This window comes from Dipteris shenzhenensis, chromosome 21 (genome assembly GCF_047967505.1).
Source record: "Dipteris shenzhenensis isolate YYH24624 ecotype China chromosome 21, Dip_SZ_1.0, whole genome shotgun sequence".
In the NCBI taxonomy this organism is placed as follows: domain Eukaryota; kingdom Viridiplantae; phylum Streptophyta; class Polypodiopsida; order Gleicheniales; family Dipteridaceae; genus Dipteris; species Dipteris shenzhenensis.
Window position 1 is genome coordinate 43869887 of NC_141616.1, and position 19176 is coordinate 43889062.

Here is a 19176-nt window from a genome sequence, read left to right on the forward strand (position 1 = left end):
TAGCAAGCACAAGGGGGAGAAGGGGTAAGGGGAGAGAGGTGAGAAGAGTTGAGACGGAGGGGCAAAGAGTTGGAACATAAGTCACAACAGGAGGGGAGGGGGAGATGCTATAGTGAGGGGAAGCGAAGAAGAGGCGGACGGAACGGGAGTAAAGTCTATGAAAAGGGAAGAGAAGAGGCAAGCAAGATGGGGAGAGATGAGTGAAGGCATGAGATGAAGGGAGGCGAGTTGGAGAGAGGAGGCAAACAAAGGGAAGGTACCAAACGTGAGGGACTTAGGTGAGTACAATGGCAAGATGAGAGTGCAAAGTCATTGTCGTGAAAGAGGGGCTACTTTGCTTATATACCATACAATTTTACATTTTTTGTAGATCTAAAGTCCCAAAATCTACACAAAAAATAAAAGAGAAGGAAAGATTAGATTTAAGAGATGACAATTTTCTTAGAAAAACAAAAGAAATAGGAAATAAAGAAAGAAAGAAATAAGGTAAATAAGCAAAAGTAAACAACCAAATCAAGAAACAAAATCAACCAAAAACAAGATTAAAATCTCTTTAATGTAGGAATGAATGAAAGAATTTACACAATGAATGAATTATTCAAAGCATAAAAAACTCAATGAACCCTTACACTTATTCATGAAATGAATGAAAGAGTTTACACAATGAATGAATTATTCAAAGCATAAAAAACTAAATGAACCCTTACACTTATTCACGTAGAAATGAGTGAAAGAATTTACAGAATGAATGGATAATTCAAAGCATAAAAAACTAAATGAACCCTTACACTTATGTATCAATACAAAGTTACACATGCAAATTCAATCAAACTCTCTTTTGAAACTTGAAGAAAAACAAGCTATTCAACTCTCCCTTTTTGTTTTCAGCTTATGTTCAATTATCCTAAACATGCCCAAGGCGGATACACCATAGACAAAAGACCTCATACCTAAGGTTGTGCACCCTTTTTATTTCTTTTCTTGGATGATGAATCTTGTGTGTTAGTAAAGTGATAAAATTACTACATTGAGTGATAAAAGACTCCTTTACTCTACAAAGGCAAGAAAATCTATCGAATAGGGAAGAAATGACTTTATATTTTGCAAAATCAAAAATGTTTTGAGAATATGTGAGGCATTTTTATATTGTGTAAACCACTATATTTTGGTTGTTCACAGTGATCATATGTAAACCTCTAATCCCATGGTAGAGTAAGAAGATCTAAGAAAACACGAGAATCCTCTCTGTAAGTGTAGTTCACTTAACAAGAGGCACGAGAAAAGATTCCTTCTCCAAAAGCACAAGCGCCTTTCTACATAAAGTCTTGAGAGGGGGGACATTTGGTACATATATATTATCTATAAAACTCCTAACTTAAAATAAAATGATAGTGTGGGTATTGATAGAAATACGAAGTTGCCTAACTCAAATTCGTAAGTGAAAAGATTAAAGTTTGATAAATAGACAGCACAATTGGTCCCCGTAGGGATTTCTATACCTTATTGAAACAAAGAATCACCTATTGTGGCGCCCAGATTATGTATAAGAAATTCTATCCAAGAGCAAACATTTCAAAACTTGCCACCGTTGAGTATCTTTTCTTTCTAGAATCAATTTCATGATCTTATCTTTATTATTTAGCCCCAAAACAGAAAGGGGCTTTCTCAACTTTTAGCACTTTGCATCTATCCTTGTTATATCTCAACTTCAAAACTTAAACCATTAGCTTTTCGATTCTAAACCCGAGATCAAAGGGGAGGGTGAAAACACGGAGATCAACAATCGATCCATAGGGAGCACCAAAGGGGAGGGGGAAAACATAGGGAGCACCAATGGGCAGGGGAAAAACATGGAGATCAACAATCAATCCACTATACTTTGAACATGTCTAAGGCTTCTATCACCTAGTGCATGCTTGTACTGAAAACAGGGAGCACCAAAGGGGAGGGGGGAAAACATGGAGATCAACAATCGATCCACTATACTTTGAACATGTCTAAGGCTTCTATCACCTTGTCTTTCTTTTGCCATTTTTGTGCCCTTTCATATTCATCTTTCCTTTTCCTTTCCTTGAGCCTCTGTTTCCTTTAATGTTCTGTCGTGCCTGCTTCTGCTGCCTACTTTTCCGCACTTCTTCAATACTGCGAAGCTCGTCATGAGCATTTGCATTAGGCAACATGCGTCTACGACCTCCAATGCCTTTGCCTCGTGTACTGTTGACACCACCAGTCCATTTATTCCAACCTGAATGTAGTCATGGGATTCGTAATTCAGATCCATTAAAATATAATGCAATTATATCACAAATCTAAGAATATTGCTACAATACCGAAAACCCAGAGAGAGAGAGAGAGAGAGTTATACAGAAATGTACAATGACTATTATCTGCCTTAAAAGATTTATTTGTAGCATTAAAGACTCAGGAACATGCTCAAAGTCATCCTCTACAAACAAGACATAAGGCACTTTCAATCTCATGACAGTCACTCATAAGGTTAAAAACGATAAACTCCATAGCTACTATGACATCCCTAGTGCCCACAAACATCATCAGTGCCCAATGGTGGGTGTAGACCATAGTATAAATAGATGATCTCACATACAATTCCAGACAACCACACAAACTTGAGCATCCATTTAGAGAAAAGTGTTCGTACTGAATTTCTTTTGGCACTCCGAAGGTGGACAGCTAAATGGTAAACACGTGCACTATAAGAAGGCACCTGGTTCAGGCAGACAACTACCATCTATAAACGGTTGTTTTCAAACATGACTGCAAACCTTCGGAACACTTTATATGATCACAAAAGATATGTTAAATTTTAATTTTTCAACGAAAACTCACTTGGACTGCAGTCCAATAAAGAGACTATGGACTGCTCTAAGCCTTCTCAAAGCTTGTGGGATGCAAGTCATGTATTTGAGCAAATGTGAAAAATAGCCTTGTGTATCTTCATACCACCAAAACATAACTCATACTAGCATCTTGTCTCTCTTGCAGTAGATATAAATTACAGGCTACTAAACACCTAGGCATAACCTTGCCATGTATGGTGCACAACCAATCTTGCCATGAGCTTGTCTAAAATGTACATGGCCTTTAAAGGAAAGTTTATTTTGACGACGCCAATAACCGTTTTTCTGATGATATATCTCCTCATTTTAGAGTCATATTCCAGCTTTAGACTCTTAACGATCTCTCCACAGGAATCCCCCTTACTCTTGCAAGTTGCACAGGCCTACGTTCTGTAAATGTCTCCCACAAAATGTTGCACGGCATTATTCCTCCTCTCGGAACAGAGCTAAGAGGCCCTTAACCAATACATACCAGTACAATTGGTAAACCTAGCAGCTTCATACCAACTAGATGTGTCTTTCAATACCTTTACAAGAACAATTCCCATCTCCTTTGCTGATATAATAGGATTATCTTTGCAAATTTCTCATACACCAAGCTAGAAGACCTAGTCCCAGATCACAGGTTTTTTCAAAATTTAATGGCTACGGGAAATCCAACCTCTATGGACATCCTTCATATATTATGTTCCCAACATGATGTCCTAGCAAATTCAGCAAAGATTGGATTCGCAATTGGAGGATGCCTATTCTTGGGATTGGTTGCCTCCATGTAGTCAAGAAATGCGACCCAGATCCCTAACGTATACCCTCGCAGTTGAATGCATTCAGCAATTTCCTATGTGTTATGTTACATGTACTTACATTTAATTCATCCTTTGTATGGTACGCTCGTATATGTCCATGCTATTTTCTACGAATGAAGCGCATCAAGGTAGATGTGTAGCTCCCTAAGGATGAAATGCTCATAGTCACAAGAAACATTTCATCTGTTTCGCCATTTCGCCGTTTCGACAGGTTTTGTTTCGTTTCGTTTCGTGTTGTCAGACGAAACGGATAGATTTCGAATTGATACTTCATATATACCCTTGTAGGGACAAAAAGATATGTTATATTTAAGTTAGAGTGAACAAAGAGAAATATAAGTCAAGATACTAAAAGGAAATTCAAAACATAAACGCCTTGGATTCTAAAAACATTTATTTTGATTTGGGCGAAACAAAGGTTTCGCTGAGAGCGTTTCGTCTATTTCGCATTTCGAGGTTTCAAAGAGGACGAAACGGGTTTTCATGTGACTATGGAAATGCTTCACCTGTGGATGAAGAAGATGATGCATATGCATTAGTTGCTAAGGAGTGGGAATTGTTGGCATGTGTCAAACAATCTCAAGCACGTAGACAAGGAATGGCAGCACCAGCTTTAACAATAGCTACTCCAAAAGAGCAAGAGACCTCATCATTGGATGCATGCTGTCCTTCAGACTTTGATAGGAATGATGACGTTGATGAGGAGGAGGACGGGCTCAAGGGTCGGGGGGGAAGATTCACAAGAATTTATAAATCTCAAAAATTTATAAATCTTGCAGATTAAATTTCAATCATTATTAATTAGCCATGAGTCATTGAGTACTCATTGTTAAGTTGCTCAATGACTTCAATTCAAAATTTCGATACGTGATGCGTCAAACTTGCTAATTCATTTACGAGCTTCAAACTTGCTTCTGAAAGTTTGAACTTTAATTCAGTTGAAATTTAAAGTTTAAGGCTTGAGCTTTGGAATTTAGATTGAGCCTAAAGTAGTACTATCCAATCCAAATTGTACTTGAAATTTTGTCTCTAGAGTGTAGATTCTATCATTTCTGTAAATTTACTAATTTTTGTCTACAGTTCTGAATACTTTCAAAACCAACGATGATATGAAGTCTTTTCGTGAGTTTTTAGCTTACTAATTTTATGCAAGGCATTAAATTTGCATGTTGAGACCCAAAATTACAATCTGCTATGAAACGTTTCTTTGAACTATGGTTTGATCAGCTATCCTACACATCAGAACGTCGCAGGTCTTTTCACCAAAGCCCTCTCCACAGAAAAGTTTCCACAAAGCTTTTGTTAGAAAAATGGAAATCCCACAAGAGGGTATCCCGCAACGGAAGACTGATAGATTAGCCCAGGAGTTACACCCAGACGTGTTTCACTATGGAATCAAGCTTCATCAAGTGTGTGTCCTTCACAACCATTCATGTGTATGCAAACTAGCAAATAGATTGTGCTCAAAGTCACTATCGAAGCAACTCTTACATATTTCCGTCCGTCCACAAACTAGACAAGATACAATACCAAAAAGGTTCTCCTACTATATGCCTAGCACCTCTAGATCTATGAGCGCCCGTAGCTTATGTAGACTCTCCGTCCAAAAGATCTCTTCCACCTTGCTGTCCGGAAACTCAGCCTAGGTGGGCAGCTCCTTGAGCTAAGTCTGCAGCCTTCTATAGGTCACCTTCACCTCCTGTGTATGGCTTAAGCCCAAGGGTGATCCGCCTGCTGCTCCTTCCTGCTCATGGATTGCTGCTCGAAGTGATGTGTTATGAGGACCAAATGCCCTCCTTTATAGGGCTCAAGAACCAGCCAAATTGGCCGACTTTTGTCTGCCCCAAAACCGACCAAAACAGGCCCTTGCAGCCTTTAAATACCCCTCTGGGGGCTCATTTGCAGGGCTTTTGTTGACCCTGCCTGGCCACGTGGCTGGATTCCACTGGCCCAAGCCATCCTGTCTATAATCCTGTCTCATCTCCATGCCCGTAGGGTCATCCAAAGCTAGCTGACCTGTGCATTTCTGTCCTCTCCATGTGTGGGCAGCATCAGGATTCTTTGCCAGATCTGCCCTCCTTGGTGGATCTCCCCTGCCAGTTACCTGTCCTTTCTCTCTGCTGCCCACATGACAGCTCATGTGCTGCCGATGTGGCAGCACCCGCCCCCCCCCCCCAATAGACTCCTCATATGGGGGCACACCAGTGGGGAGGTGACCAGTCCTATTCCAACAGCTTTGGGCTTACTTCCATTTGGTGATTGAGATCACGACGTTATCACTATAGGGGGCACTGGAAACATTGTAAAATGGCCAATATATTAGTTAAGTAGGAGGTTTAAGGACAAATTTTCCTTCTAAGATTTTAAGCCCTCTACGAGTTTTAAGCTCTCTCCATATCCAAACTCTTACAAATATCAACCTTTCAAATACTTGGGGCAAAAAAAAGCATTACAACCATAGCAAGATGTGAATAAAAGGCGACCTCTCCACATTATTTGTCACTTCCATAAATCAAAAATACCTCTTCCTTCTGCCACAGTCGAATTATCCTCTTCACCATAACTTGATACTTGTAAATGTGTCTTCTCTTTCCATTTTTTATAGATGCCCCTGCTACCAGGATTAACTCTTGCACCACTTTCAGTTCTTATCTGCATGCAACATGATAAGTGAGCCACCTACCAAAACCAAGCAAGCATCTCTCTCTCTCTCTCTCTCTCTCTCTCTCTCTCTCTCTCTCTCTCTCTCGTTGGGACTCGATTTCATGGACAATCGCAAATGGAATGCATGTGTGGAAAGAAGGATTCTAGGGAGGTTTGAAAGCTCTATATAGCTTCCAAAATAAATTAGGAAGACGGATCTGAGGAATTGTGAAATGAGAAAGTGAGAAAGTTTCTTTACACATATAGTCATCCTCTAAGGATAGAAACTATACATAAATGTCTCCCGATAGGGAAGCTAGGGGTTAAGACACAGACACCCTACCCCATCTTATTGGCTGAAAGAGGGAGGATACCTCTGGAAGGGGAAGCATTGTGTCAATTCATGGCTTACCCCATCCTACTCGCTGAAAGAGGGAGGATACCTCTTGAAGGGGAAGCATTGTGTCAATTCATGGCTTACCCCATCCTACTTGCTGAAAGAGGGAGGATACCCCATCGTACTAGCTGAAAGAGGGAGGATACCTTTGGAAGGGGAAGCATTGTGTCACTTTATGGCTTACCTCAACAAAGTAGAGAAGATGGACACCGGTAGGTTTTATCGACTTTCTTCGCGACAAAAGTCTTCCTTTCTTGAATTTGAGGCCATATTCTTGGACGCCTCTCTTCCTGCTCCTGTCTGGTGCAAGGCGCACTGAAAACTAAGGTGCTGGTGGGCTGGAATCTCCATTCTAGTGGCCGCAATCATGGCAGATCTGTTTCAGCTTGCTGAACCCTCTCTTTCTTGATCTTTTTTGGTGTTGGAAGTCACTCATAGGCAGCTCCCTCCTACCAAAGTCTGTTGTCTGCTGTTCAACCAACTTCTGGGGCTGTTCCGGGATGAAATATACTTCTTTCTGTTGGCTGGATTCTTGTCTTCTTCTTCTGCTCTATGCTATTGTCATTCTTGCTGAGATTCTGCAAGGTTGGGTGCCCTACCATTGGCCCGGAAGAGGATTGGGGCACTGGTTGTGATACTCTCTTCCTGAGGGTGCAGTGGCAAGCCTTGGGCTCAATAATGGCTTGGATATATGTGAATGCATTGCTTGGCATGCTGTCAGGTTGTTCTACTTGTGTTATGCATGGCTATTGAAGGGAACCAAGAGAATAGCACTGGGAATTGGTCACTGCAACAGCTACGGGTTGGCATTGTACTGGGTTGCACCTACGGGTGAGCTCTAGAAAGGAATCCCTTGTATTTGAGCTAACCAGTAATTAAATAAATACCGCAAGGGGCACCAAGTGTTGGGGCCAACAGGTGTCACTTTCCGCTTTTGATTAGGGGCATTTTAGCCTCCCTTGTCTTAGATGGTTCAGTGATGCTATGCTGTGAAGTTATATGCTCTAAGTTTTGTTTGTGGGCAATGGCAATGGTTCAAGTTGGCTCTGTTTCATATTTGTGAGATAATAGAGTCAATAACACTGCCCTTTATCGATCAAAGGCCGGTTACAACTAATGTAGTTCCCTATCTCCTTTTTTTCCTCTCTAGGCCTAAACATCCCTTGCCCTAACCCGCATTACTTGGCCCAATCTTGGCCAAGAGGTATTTCACACAGCCCTAACCAATACCTTGATCAACTCAATAGACAATCCCCATCATCCGCCTCTGAAACCCATACATTACATAATGAGACCGTGACATTGGGCAAACCGTAGAACAAGCACCATACACATGCTATGACTCTAGGCTAACCATCGACTGCGCCTGCACAGGCTATGACTATAGGTCAACCAAGGACAAGCACAATGCACTACTAGCCTGCATTGCCCACACGAGAACATCCAAACTAATTTCCGCAACTCATTTCTCACTACAATCAAAACCGAGGGCCAAGTTCATCGCCAAGTTTCTAGAGATACGAGACCAACTCACCGCACTAAGATACACACTACCTACCCCTCACAACACATCCTTGCTTGGGTAATCTCACATACGGTTTCTCAATAGATATGACTTCCGCTCCTTACTCGATGTTTTATTTGGGCAATTGTACAGTTCCATAGGCCATATTTAGCCTCCTAAGGACGATACTTTATCATCATCATCATCGTCATCATCATCACAATGTAGATGTTTCAAGGATTCATTTTAATCGATGCTTTATTTGGGCATTCAATACTTAATTAATGTTTTATTTGTACATCCAATCCTTAATCAATGTATCGGCTTCTACGCTCCCATAGGGCATATCTAGACTCTTGAGGGCGGTAATTTATCATCACCATCATCATCATTGATGTAAATGTTTCAAGGATTCATTTCAAAAACTTTAAACATTTTAAGAACCTTAGAGCTATTTGACTAAACGTTCCATGGTGACTAAGAGGGCTTATTCTAGAAAGTTGTGGTCATTTTCATGACCTCCTGGAGGCCCAAAAAACATACATGCAACAATCTCTCAAGCACCATATTTGAGTCTGTGTGCGAAAGTTGGGGATGAAGCAGGCCTACTCGAACAGAATAGAAACTTTACATAAAAAATTCCTCATATGGGTAGTGAAAGCTCATACACCCTGCCCCAACAACTGGCTGATACGGGCATGATACCGAGAGAGAGAGAGAGAGAGAGAGAGAGAGAGACAGAGAGAGGGACAGAGACAGAGACAGAGACAGACAGATACAGAGGGGGAGAGAGAGAGAGAGAGAGAGAGAGAGAGAGAGAGAGAGAGAGAGAGAGAAGCATTATGGAAATTCATGGTTTATCTCAACAAAGTTGAGAAGACGGATGCCAGCGGAATACCTCTGATATACCAGAGGATACATGTGGGATCAGAGAACTAGTGACACAAAGCATGCTCCAGAAACTATGGCAAGACCCAGGTGCAAAAGAACAGTTCTATAAAACAGGAAATTAATCCAATGGATAGCTATGGGATGCAAAATACCTTGGGGAAGACATATAATGTTCTAATATACAAGATGAGAACCAGCTCACGTGACCTGAAAGTGGAGAAGGGAAGGTGGACAAGACCGAGGGTCCCAAGAGAAGAAAGAATATGCAAAATATGCCCCACAGGAGAGGTGGAAAATGAGCAGCATGTACTCCTAAGATGCCAGGCCTATGCACACATCAAAGAAAGGTATGATAACAACAAAGGCAGCCTGAAAATTCTATTGGACCACCCAGCCACAAAGCTAGGAAGCTATCTAAAAGAAGTTTTAGAGCACCGACACAAAGTACTTGGGATAATGCACAAACTAGCCCAACAAGTACTAACTAAATGGCAGTCTATAGTATTCTATTTCACCAGATGCAAAAGATCACTATTTGAAAATAGTGATCACCAGTCCCATAGGTCCTGAAGGGTCTCGAGAGGAAGAGGACTTTAATACGATCATATCATATTCTCTCTCTCTCTCTCTCTCTCTCTCTCTCTCTCTCTCTCTCTCTCTCTGCCTCTGCGCAGACGTGCGTGCGTGCGTGTGTGTCTGCCATTCTTCATATAAACACATCACAAACATTCATATAAACACATAGCACACATTTCAAGTCTCAATAGGAAAAGCACATTAACATACCTTTCCCGAGGCTAAAACTTTCTCTCCCTGATGTAGCTTTACAAATTTCTTATGCTTCTGAAACCATCAAGGCATTGAGACAAGAGATCAATTAGCATTAATCAATTTCCAAAACAAATCCATGAAAATAGTATTACAATAATTTTTAACAGCCAAAGAAAATAAGAAATTTGATATCATGCAAAACCCTATAAAACCCATCCCAACCTTGTCCCAATGATAGACTGCCTTCTGCTTTTGAATATTCTCTTGGTCATCGGGAAGCAAATCAAGAACTTCAGCATCAAGTCTGCATCATATAGCAATAAAATCATAATGTTTTTATTAACAAAGCTGTCCCTTCCTCTATTTCTATCTTTCAATATCCTCTTGGTCATCAAGAACTTTAGCATCACGTCTACGTCCATATAGCAAATATAATCATCGATTTTCTATTAACAAATCCCCCTTCTCCCTCCTGCCCTCTTCCTCTTTCTCTCTTTACTTAAGGTATACGAGGGTGGTCTAGACCACCACTCTCCACTCCATTCTACTATACGAAGCCAATTACCAGAAATATTGGCCTTGGAAAGATTATTTCACTACATCATCAAGCTGCAGTGCATGCCTAATAACGGACTGCCAAGACTTGCATGTGAGATGGGCTCTAAACCACAAAAACTATCAAGAGCAAATATTATGGACAACATTGATAATTGGCATATGGCATGGCCCAGAAGTTGGGCAGTAGACTGCGTACTAGATGTTTCCCCTGACACAATGATGCTTAAACGGCTAGCTTGCACTTAGGGAATACTTTGCATAGAAGGTTGAAGATGCAGCACACATGACCTCTAGAGGCACTCAAGGGTGCTCAATTTTTCACCAACATAGACCTAAGGTCTGGATACCACCAAATCGGGGGGTGATTAGCCCAAGACAGCCTTCCACAATGAAAGAGGCATATACCTAGATGAATCCAGGAACATTCATCCTCTAAAAACACAACATAGTGCAGTTTTAATCTCATGATAGTCACTCATAAGGTTGAAAATCATAAACATCATCACGCATAGCAAGGACTAGCTACTATGACATCCCACTGACGTCATTAGACCATAGTACAAAATCTGGTCTCAGTGCTCACACATACAAATCCACACACCCACACATACTTGAGCATCCATTTATACAAAGTCTTTGTACTGAGTTTCTGTCGGCCCTTTGGAGGTGAAGGGCAGACTCCAGTCATGACGAAGGCTAGCACTAAAGGAGAAGTCTAATCAAAAAGTAGTCCAAAGTCTCTTCATTCAAGCTACAACTTCTTGTGTAGTCTAGACAATTTCATTTTAGTCTCTCCCAAACGAGCCTTCCACAATGAAAGAGGCATGTATGAGATCAAATGCACCAACTACCTTTCAGGCACTGATGAATAAGAAATTACTGCCACTTGTTTTCCTTACCTGATGGTTGTTTTGTAATGATATCCTCATTTACGGCTAAAACAAATGGAGCGCCTTCTGCATGTCAAACAGGTGCCGGAAATCTTGAGGCTGCATCAGCTCTACGCTATAGCCAGCAAATTTGAATACCTCACATTAAGGGCAGGAATACGATTCAAGACGATGCCTCAAAGGTGAGATATGTGCGCGGGAGTGGCCACAACCACGCAACACCACTCAATTGAGAGGATTTTGGGGCCTTGCCTTCTCCTACAAGTTCCATATGTCACTTTGATAAAAACAGCCCCTCTCACGAACCTCCTAAAGAAAGATGCCTTTTTGTGGTCAAAAGAATCACAGGGCAGTTTTGACGACCTGAAATTCACATTGACTCATATCCCAATATTGATGTTCCTTCATTTTTCAAAGTCATTTATCGATGCCAGTGGCAAATGATTGAGGGCTGTTCTGTGGCAAAAGCATGGGTGACAGCTTTTGAAAAGTAAAAAATTCAAAGAGCTTACTTACCGTGTTTATGAACAAGATATGTTAACAATCCTATAAGCTTTCAAAAAGTGGCATCACTACTTGTATGGAAGTCAAGACTATCATGGGATACTTCACTATTTACTTATGTAGCCGAATTCTCAACCAAGCACAAGAGGTGATTCGCCTCAACACAATATACGACTTTGACTTTTATCAAAGTCAAGACTATCATGGGATACTTCGATCTTTACTTTGCAGCCGAATTATCAACCGTGCACAAGAGGTGATTAGCTTCAACGTAATATACGACTTTGATATTGCGTACATGAAGGGCAAAGAGAATGTGGTCACGGATGCCTTATCAAGAAAGTAGGCTTGCACTTCTCATCTTTCTCCACTATCTACTAGGAGCAAACTCTAGATACATGACTTCCATTCAAGAGCAGCAGCAATATTTTCTAATAGACAGGACCCCTCTTGTTAGGATTATCTTGAGTTTAAATTGCACAATGGCTTGTTTAGGTTTGAAGACAATTTACTTAGCCCTAAACTCGCAATATAGAACATTGGTGCACTGGAAGATGCATTAATCTCCCTATGGCAAGATATACGGTCATCATGAAGACATGTTAAGGATTACGCAAGGCTTCTTTGGAAGAGTCTTGAAAGAGACGTAGTGAAATGTGTTACTCAATGTGTGCCATGTCAACAAACACGGGGCTGCCTTCTACGGAAGAAGGATGGGACAGCATCTATGCAATAGTCGACACGCTCACAAAAGAGGCCCATTTCGTCCCTACCAAGATACGGTATGCAGCATCTTAGGTGGCCTCGCAATTCAATGATGATGTGTTCAAGCATCGTGGAATTCCTTAGGAGATTTTCAGCAACAAAGATTCGAAGTTGATTGGTCACTTTTGGCAAGAATTATTTCTATTTGTTTTGGCCCATGGAGGCTAATTAACCTATCTTTTAAGCCTATGTCTAAGAGGGCTGCACATTATATGTGAAATTCAAGGAGGAATTTGAACCCATAATCTTGTGTTTCACACACATGAGCTCTGCCACTAAGCTACAGAGTAGTATAGCTACTCTAAAGATAACTATAATATCATAAATGGTCCCTCCTCCCCCTCCCCCTTTTGCATGTCCCTTTCTCTTTAATGCCCCCTTCATAAGTGGTCCCTCTCCCCCCTCCCCAATCTCACGTAGCCTCCTCTTTAATGCCCCCTATGCTCCATTATTCTTCAATTGAAACTCCTCCCCTCCCCCTTTATCCCTTAGTTTAATCATGGCCTTTCCCTCTTCCTTTTCACCCTCTTCTTTTCTACAACTAATTTCCCATTTTCCAATGTCAGGGGCGACATACTCAAAGCAAAGAGCACCTTACTCACTCCTAGCACAGCATACCATCCAAAGACCAATGGTCAATCTTAGAGGGTGAACAAATGCATGGAGGAATACATGAGACACTTCTGCCATGGGATTACGAGCTTGTACTTCCAAAACTTTGTAACAATACTAGCAAGCATTTATCGATCGGGATGAGCCCATAAAAAGTAATGTATGGATGCAAACTGGGGATGCCTTCCATGCTTTCAAATATGGCTTGACAAATCAGCAAGCTTGGGATGATTTGGAAAGGATCAAAGCTTTTCTACAACTTAATGCCCCCCATGTGAGTGTAGTCCTATAAATGCATGTGATTCAACCGTCATCACTATTGGAGTACAAGCGGAAATAATATTTCAACTTTATGGTTCAATCTTTAAGCTCCCCTTCGAACTTCTGCAGCTGAATTTGTCCATGATATCTTTCAAGACATAATTGTGTGCTTAGCCTACCTCCTAATGCTGAAATGGCATCTCTTGTAGCACATCTTTTGGTAGAGCACGATATGACCGCAGGTCATCAAATAGCATGCCATCAATATCAAACAAGCCACTAGCGCCATTTCTTGAGAGATGGAGATGGTGGAGCAAAAAAAATGAGGAGCCCTGTTGAAATGAAGTAGCAAGAATATAGTTATAATGGGTTGTCAACGTGGGTTGATTCAAACCAGGGTTAAAACTAACACTAGCCTGAGCACTAACTATGATGATGAGAAGTAAAAACCTTGCTTTAAACAAACTGCACCTAACCTTCCTAGCTACATTGGCCATTGTTATAAATATTACAGTATTTCCAACACCCCTGCAATGGCAATGCGTTGGTGTACAAGGAGTGGTCTCAATGACCAAACAAAAAGTAAGCCAAAAGCTTTGTGCACTTCTCTCTGGATAGAGACTTGGTGAAAAGCTTTGCAGCATTCTGATTTGTACAACAATAGATAGAACTAGTCTCTCTTAAGCAATCTCTCTCATGATAATGTATCTCAATGTGTTTCATGCAAGCATAAGACATAAAATTCTGTCCCACCACAATAGAGTAGATGGTTGCAAAACACAGCAATGATCTGTCGTCGAACTCCTAAGCCATACGCATTTCACTGTAGTTGTAAAAGCTGCACTGTACTCAACTTCACAAAATGACGTTGCCACAGTACTAATACTTTTGTTCATTAAATTTATGGATCATTGTACGATATCCTATTTTCATTAACTTTTCTTATGATCATATGTTTACAGAACACACGTGTGAAGTTTCTTTGTGGGAGTTCTTATGACAAACTTTATGTCCCAACGGATTATCCTTTGCGAATCTTGTGTGCACGTTTCAAAGTTAATACATGGTTGATCACCATATATGCTATCTTCAGTTTTGCTCTTGTCACCTTTGACGTGATCACATTATTCAAACTGCTAGCGTATAGCATCTTCAAAGTGACCATGTCACCTTCATTGTGACTCTATCACCTTGATAGAGATCTATCACCTTCAATGTGATTTGTCATCTTGAGGATGACTTTACCATCTTCAGTATGGTTCTTACGGTCTTGTTTGATTTGTCATCTTCCAAATGACTTTACCATCTTCAGTATGGTTTTTACGGTCTTGTTTGATTTGCCATCTTCTGCATGACTTTGCCATCTTCAGTATGGTATTTACAGTCTTGTTTACGCATGGTGATGGATCTCAAGTATCCATTGACAGTCACATCCAATGTTAAATGTTGAAAGCTAGTGCATGAGGTGGACTTCACATCAATGAAGTTACGAGTTTTTTGACTATTTCATACCGGATCACCCTACTAAATTATCAACATGGTGTACAAGAGGTAAATGTAATTCACAAATTTAGCCTTCTATTGAAATTGCAAGTCAACATCCATCCATTTTTCTCTGTTTCAGATTTCGTTTTACACCTTAGATCACTTTAAGAAGTGAGTTCAATCACTTCTAACCTTCCCACCTTAAGTTCTAAGGACTCTGGTCATGTTTGGGTTGAACCTAATTTTCCTAGAGATTTCCTAACCTAATTTTCCAACTAACTATTTCTAATTTAAATTCCATGTATTTCAGAGTTTTAAAGATTGATTGATGCCGATATAGTGATAATATAGCACTCAGGAAAGTGAAGGGCTTGACAGCCTACAAGAGAAAAGGAGGCAGCAAAGGTAAAAGCCGTGTTGGATGAGAAAGAGATCGTATATGGACCAAAAACTGAAATCTTGAAAGCATGGGGACCAATGGGAGATAAATCAGCCTTATTCTTGTTTGATAACCACCTCAATCCCATAATACTCTTTCACTAAAGTTGGAACACCACCTGAAAGGCCACCTTATAGAGTGACTAGGAAACAGCAAGAAGAGATTCAAAGACAAGTTCAATTTCTTGAGCATGGATTGATTGTTCACCCTTCTATTCGTCAATGCTTTTGTCACTCAAGAAGGATGGATCATAGAGGATGTGTGTGGACTATAGGGCATTAAACAAGATGACAATGAAGAATCCCTTTCCAATTCCATGGATTGACAAGATTCTATATGGTTTGAAGAAATTTCAGCAGAATAGATCTTAGGAGTGGATATCATCAGGTACGGAGTGCCCCTCAACATATCTACAAAAACAGCCTTTAGGACAGCACAAGAACTTCATGGATATGATGAGCTCCTTTCTATAGACATTCTTTGATAACATGAAAGTGTTCAATAAAGATGAAGCGAAGCACAGAGGACATTTGAGGATTCTGTTTGAGCTATTGAAGAAACACCAACTGTTTGTTAATGCAAAGAAAAGTGAGTTATACCTGTTGGAGAAAGCTTCTTGGGACTGTTAGAAGGTCACTGGCCCACCTGTGAGCCCTTGATTTGAGGGGACAAGGGGGCAGGAGACCATAGGGGGTAGGAGAGATGAAAAGGGCAGAAGACCTACCTGTCAGGCAACCCACGCAGCAGCATGAAGGTGGCGCGATATCCTAGGCGCTCCTAGACCTGCCCACAGGCAGAGTTGGCAGCTGCAACAGCAGCCCATAAGCAGGGCTTATGGGCCCTTATATAGGGCTGGCCTAAGCCGACCTGACCAGCCAGCAAAAGGCCGACCAATCAGGTCGGTTGATGGGCTGGCAGGACGGTGCCTTGGGCAGGGAGCCGACTCCCTGGTCGGCCAAAATAAGGGGCCTAGCTCCTCCTATAAAAAGCCCCCCCTTCCCCCCTCATTCCTCATCACCTGCACTTACAGCCTTGCACACAGGCAAGCGCATAGGGAGAGGAAGAGACTCAGCATCATTGACAGCACTCGGGCTGTTTGTACACGCTCTCTCTTGAGCTTTTGTTGCCCACGATTGAGCAGGAATATATATGAGTTTTTTCCAATCTCTCTTTCAGTTTTCTGAGTGTTGTATGAGCTAGAGAGGAAGTGAGGTGTGACTGATTCCATCCTCTATTTCCAACATGGTATCAAAGCTAGGTTCACAGCTCTAGATTGGAGTACCTTTGCTAGAAGGCGACTCCAATCGACACTCAGGTTTAGGTGCATGGTCAAGTTCTCCGCTGTATGTTCAGTTTACTGTTCTTTATTACAGCAAGGATGGAGGCCAAAGATTCTATTGTTGCCTCTTCAGCCCCTTCTCTTCCTTCCCTTCTCCTCCAGATTCCTCTCATTCACAATCCCGAACTTCGGAGAGTCAGGGAAGCTAGACAGGTCAACCCGATCTAGAAAATGAAGATCTGGAGCCATCTTGTGGCCCAAAAGTTGTGGAAGCTAACGACGGGGGTTGAGGCAAAACCGGAAGACTTGTTGGACAACAAGGGGAAGATTCTCAGTCCAGTGGATGGTGAAGAACTTGAGAATTGGGAAGAGAGAGATGCCCATTCCCTAGCATTAATCATTGGGACCACGGCGGACTCTGTTCTTCCGCACATCCAAGTAGCCGAGACGTCTGTAGAGGCATGGGCTATCCTGAAGGATTTGTATGAAACGGACAATACATCTCGAATTCTGATGCTTCAACACTAACTGTACAACCTAGACATGAATGAGGGTGACAAGGTTCATGACCATCCAACAAAAGTCAAGATGGTGAGGGACCAGCTCGCGGCAGTTGGTCAGAAGGTAGAGTCAAGTCAACTAGCACTGTTGACCTTACACAAGCTACCTAGAAGCTTTAAGAGTTTCGTGATTGCGGTCACTGCAGGACAAAGGACCAAATTTGTGCAAAAACCTATTGTCTGTCAATCAGATGGACAAGCACAATATGTCGGTATTATTCAACAACGGTAAGGTCACTGTCACATCCAAGGCAAACGGACAGGTGGCGGCTCAAGGTGTCAAGGAGCATGGGCTATATCGGCTTAACTCTCTGGTGGTGCACGGGGACCATGGAAGATCCAGATTATGGCATGAGCGGTTCAGTCACGGCACCTATGGCACTCTCTCCGAGATGCAAAAGATGATGGATGGACTTCCACCGATTACAGGCAATGATCATGTCAGCAGGGCTTGCATGGAAGGCAAGCAACACAGGGACAAGTTCCCACAGGAGGCCTCATCACGGGCCAAAAAGCTGCTGGAGTTGGTTCACGCCAACATCTGCGGCCCAATGTCGACAAATTCATTCACAAGTTCACGGTATTCTCTCTTACTTGCTGATGATTTCAGTCGCATGACATGGATATTCTGCCTGGCCAAGAAATCTCTTACTTGCTGATGATTTCAGTTGCATGACATGGGTATTCTGCCTAGCCAAGAAATCTCAGGCTTTCGAGAAATGCAAAGTCTGGAAGGCGAGGTAGAGAAGAAGAGTGGGGAGGTAATCAAAGCCTTCCACACCAACAGAGGGGTAGAGTTCACTTCTACCGAGTTCAATGGATTCTGCAAGAAGCAAGGGATTGAGAGACAGCTCGCACATCTCAACAAAATGGAGTTGCTAAGAGGAAGCACAGGACCATCACAGAGACAGGGTTGACCAAGTTGCGAGGGAGGAATCTCTCGAAAGCCTACTAGGGTGAAGCCGTGAACACTACCGTTCACATCCTCTACAGAACCAAGACCAAGGCTGTTGATGGCAAGACTCCATACAAAGCTTATTATGGTAAGAAGCCCATCATTTCTCATCTGATGGTCTTTGGTTCTAAAGCATTTGTGCATATACACAAAGATGAACGAACAAAGCTGGATCCCCGTAGCCGGAGCTGTATCTTTGTGGGATATAGCGAAAAGTCCAAGGCCTACCGCCTATTCGACCCTAACAAGAAGAAGATCCTTATCAACGGGGATGTGATCTTTGAAGAGACCGAGCCACAGCCTGCTTTCATGTTTTAATCTATGATAGTCTAACTAAGTGGTGAATCCATGATAATGAACTAAAAGGTGCATGTAGCCCATGTAACCCTTTTTTGGGGAACTACCTACGCATGATCTACTTTTTTACTTAATAAAATTCTGTTTCAAGAAAAAAAAAGTTACGCTATATGCAATAATAGAAGCAGAGATCTAAATAAGTAAAGGACTTTTTGAAGGTAGGTAGAAAATTTACAAACTCATGTCAATCAAAATCATAACCACAAACGTTCCTTTGTGATATACTTCCATACATCGAAAACTCATTTCTTCTCAATGACTGTTCAACCATTTCAGAACCAAAGTAAAAACACAGAAATTTGCTATTAAATAGCCAAAAACTTTAAAAAAGGGTAAGACAGTCCTATGAGCTCACTTGTTTGCATCAAATCTCTCAGCATTGTCCATGGATAGTCCATCTTCTGCATACTGCAACAAAGCATATACACATTCAACTCGACTTGTTTATTTCAAAAAAGCCTTATATCAAAAAAAAAAATTATATATGTAGCGTTTCCCCTAACATATTTGGCCTTGAACATATAGCACAATTGAATGTTAGTCCCTCAAAAATTCTAAACTTTACTTTGATAAAATCAGCATTTAGGCATCATTTCTCTGTTAGAATTATTATTATATTCTAGCAGTGACCAATGTAATGT

The 19176-nt window shown here is 41.4% G+C and overlaps 1 protein-coding gene across 2 annotated transcripts in view; it reads right to left on the bottom strand.

Moving 5' to 3' along the window:
- Positions 1-1638: 1638 nt before the first annotated feature.
- LOC147888905 (putative DEAD-box ATP-dependent RNA helicase 29) overlaps positions 1639-19176 on the bottom strand; it is a 62410-nt gene continuing 44872 nt past the window's right edge. The window contains exons 7-11 of one of the 2 annotated variants that reach the window (XM_087392602.1): positions 18891-18943; positions 10093-10174; positions 9886-9942; positions 6187-6316; positions 1639-2245 (exon numbers count right to left, since the gene is read on the bottom strand). In XM_087392602.1, the coding sequence (XP_087248728.1) occupies positions 2010-2245; positions 6187-6316; positions 9886-9942; positions 10093-10174; positions 18891-18943 (558 nt within the window). In that variant the 3' untranslated portion in view covers positions 1639-2009. Of the gene's footprint in view, positions 2246-2652; positions 2726-6186; positions 6317-9885; positions 9943-10092; positions 10175-18890; positions 18944-19176 lie in introns of those variants that run through there. The other variant, XM_087392603.1, reaches the window with a different exon arrangement.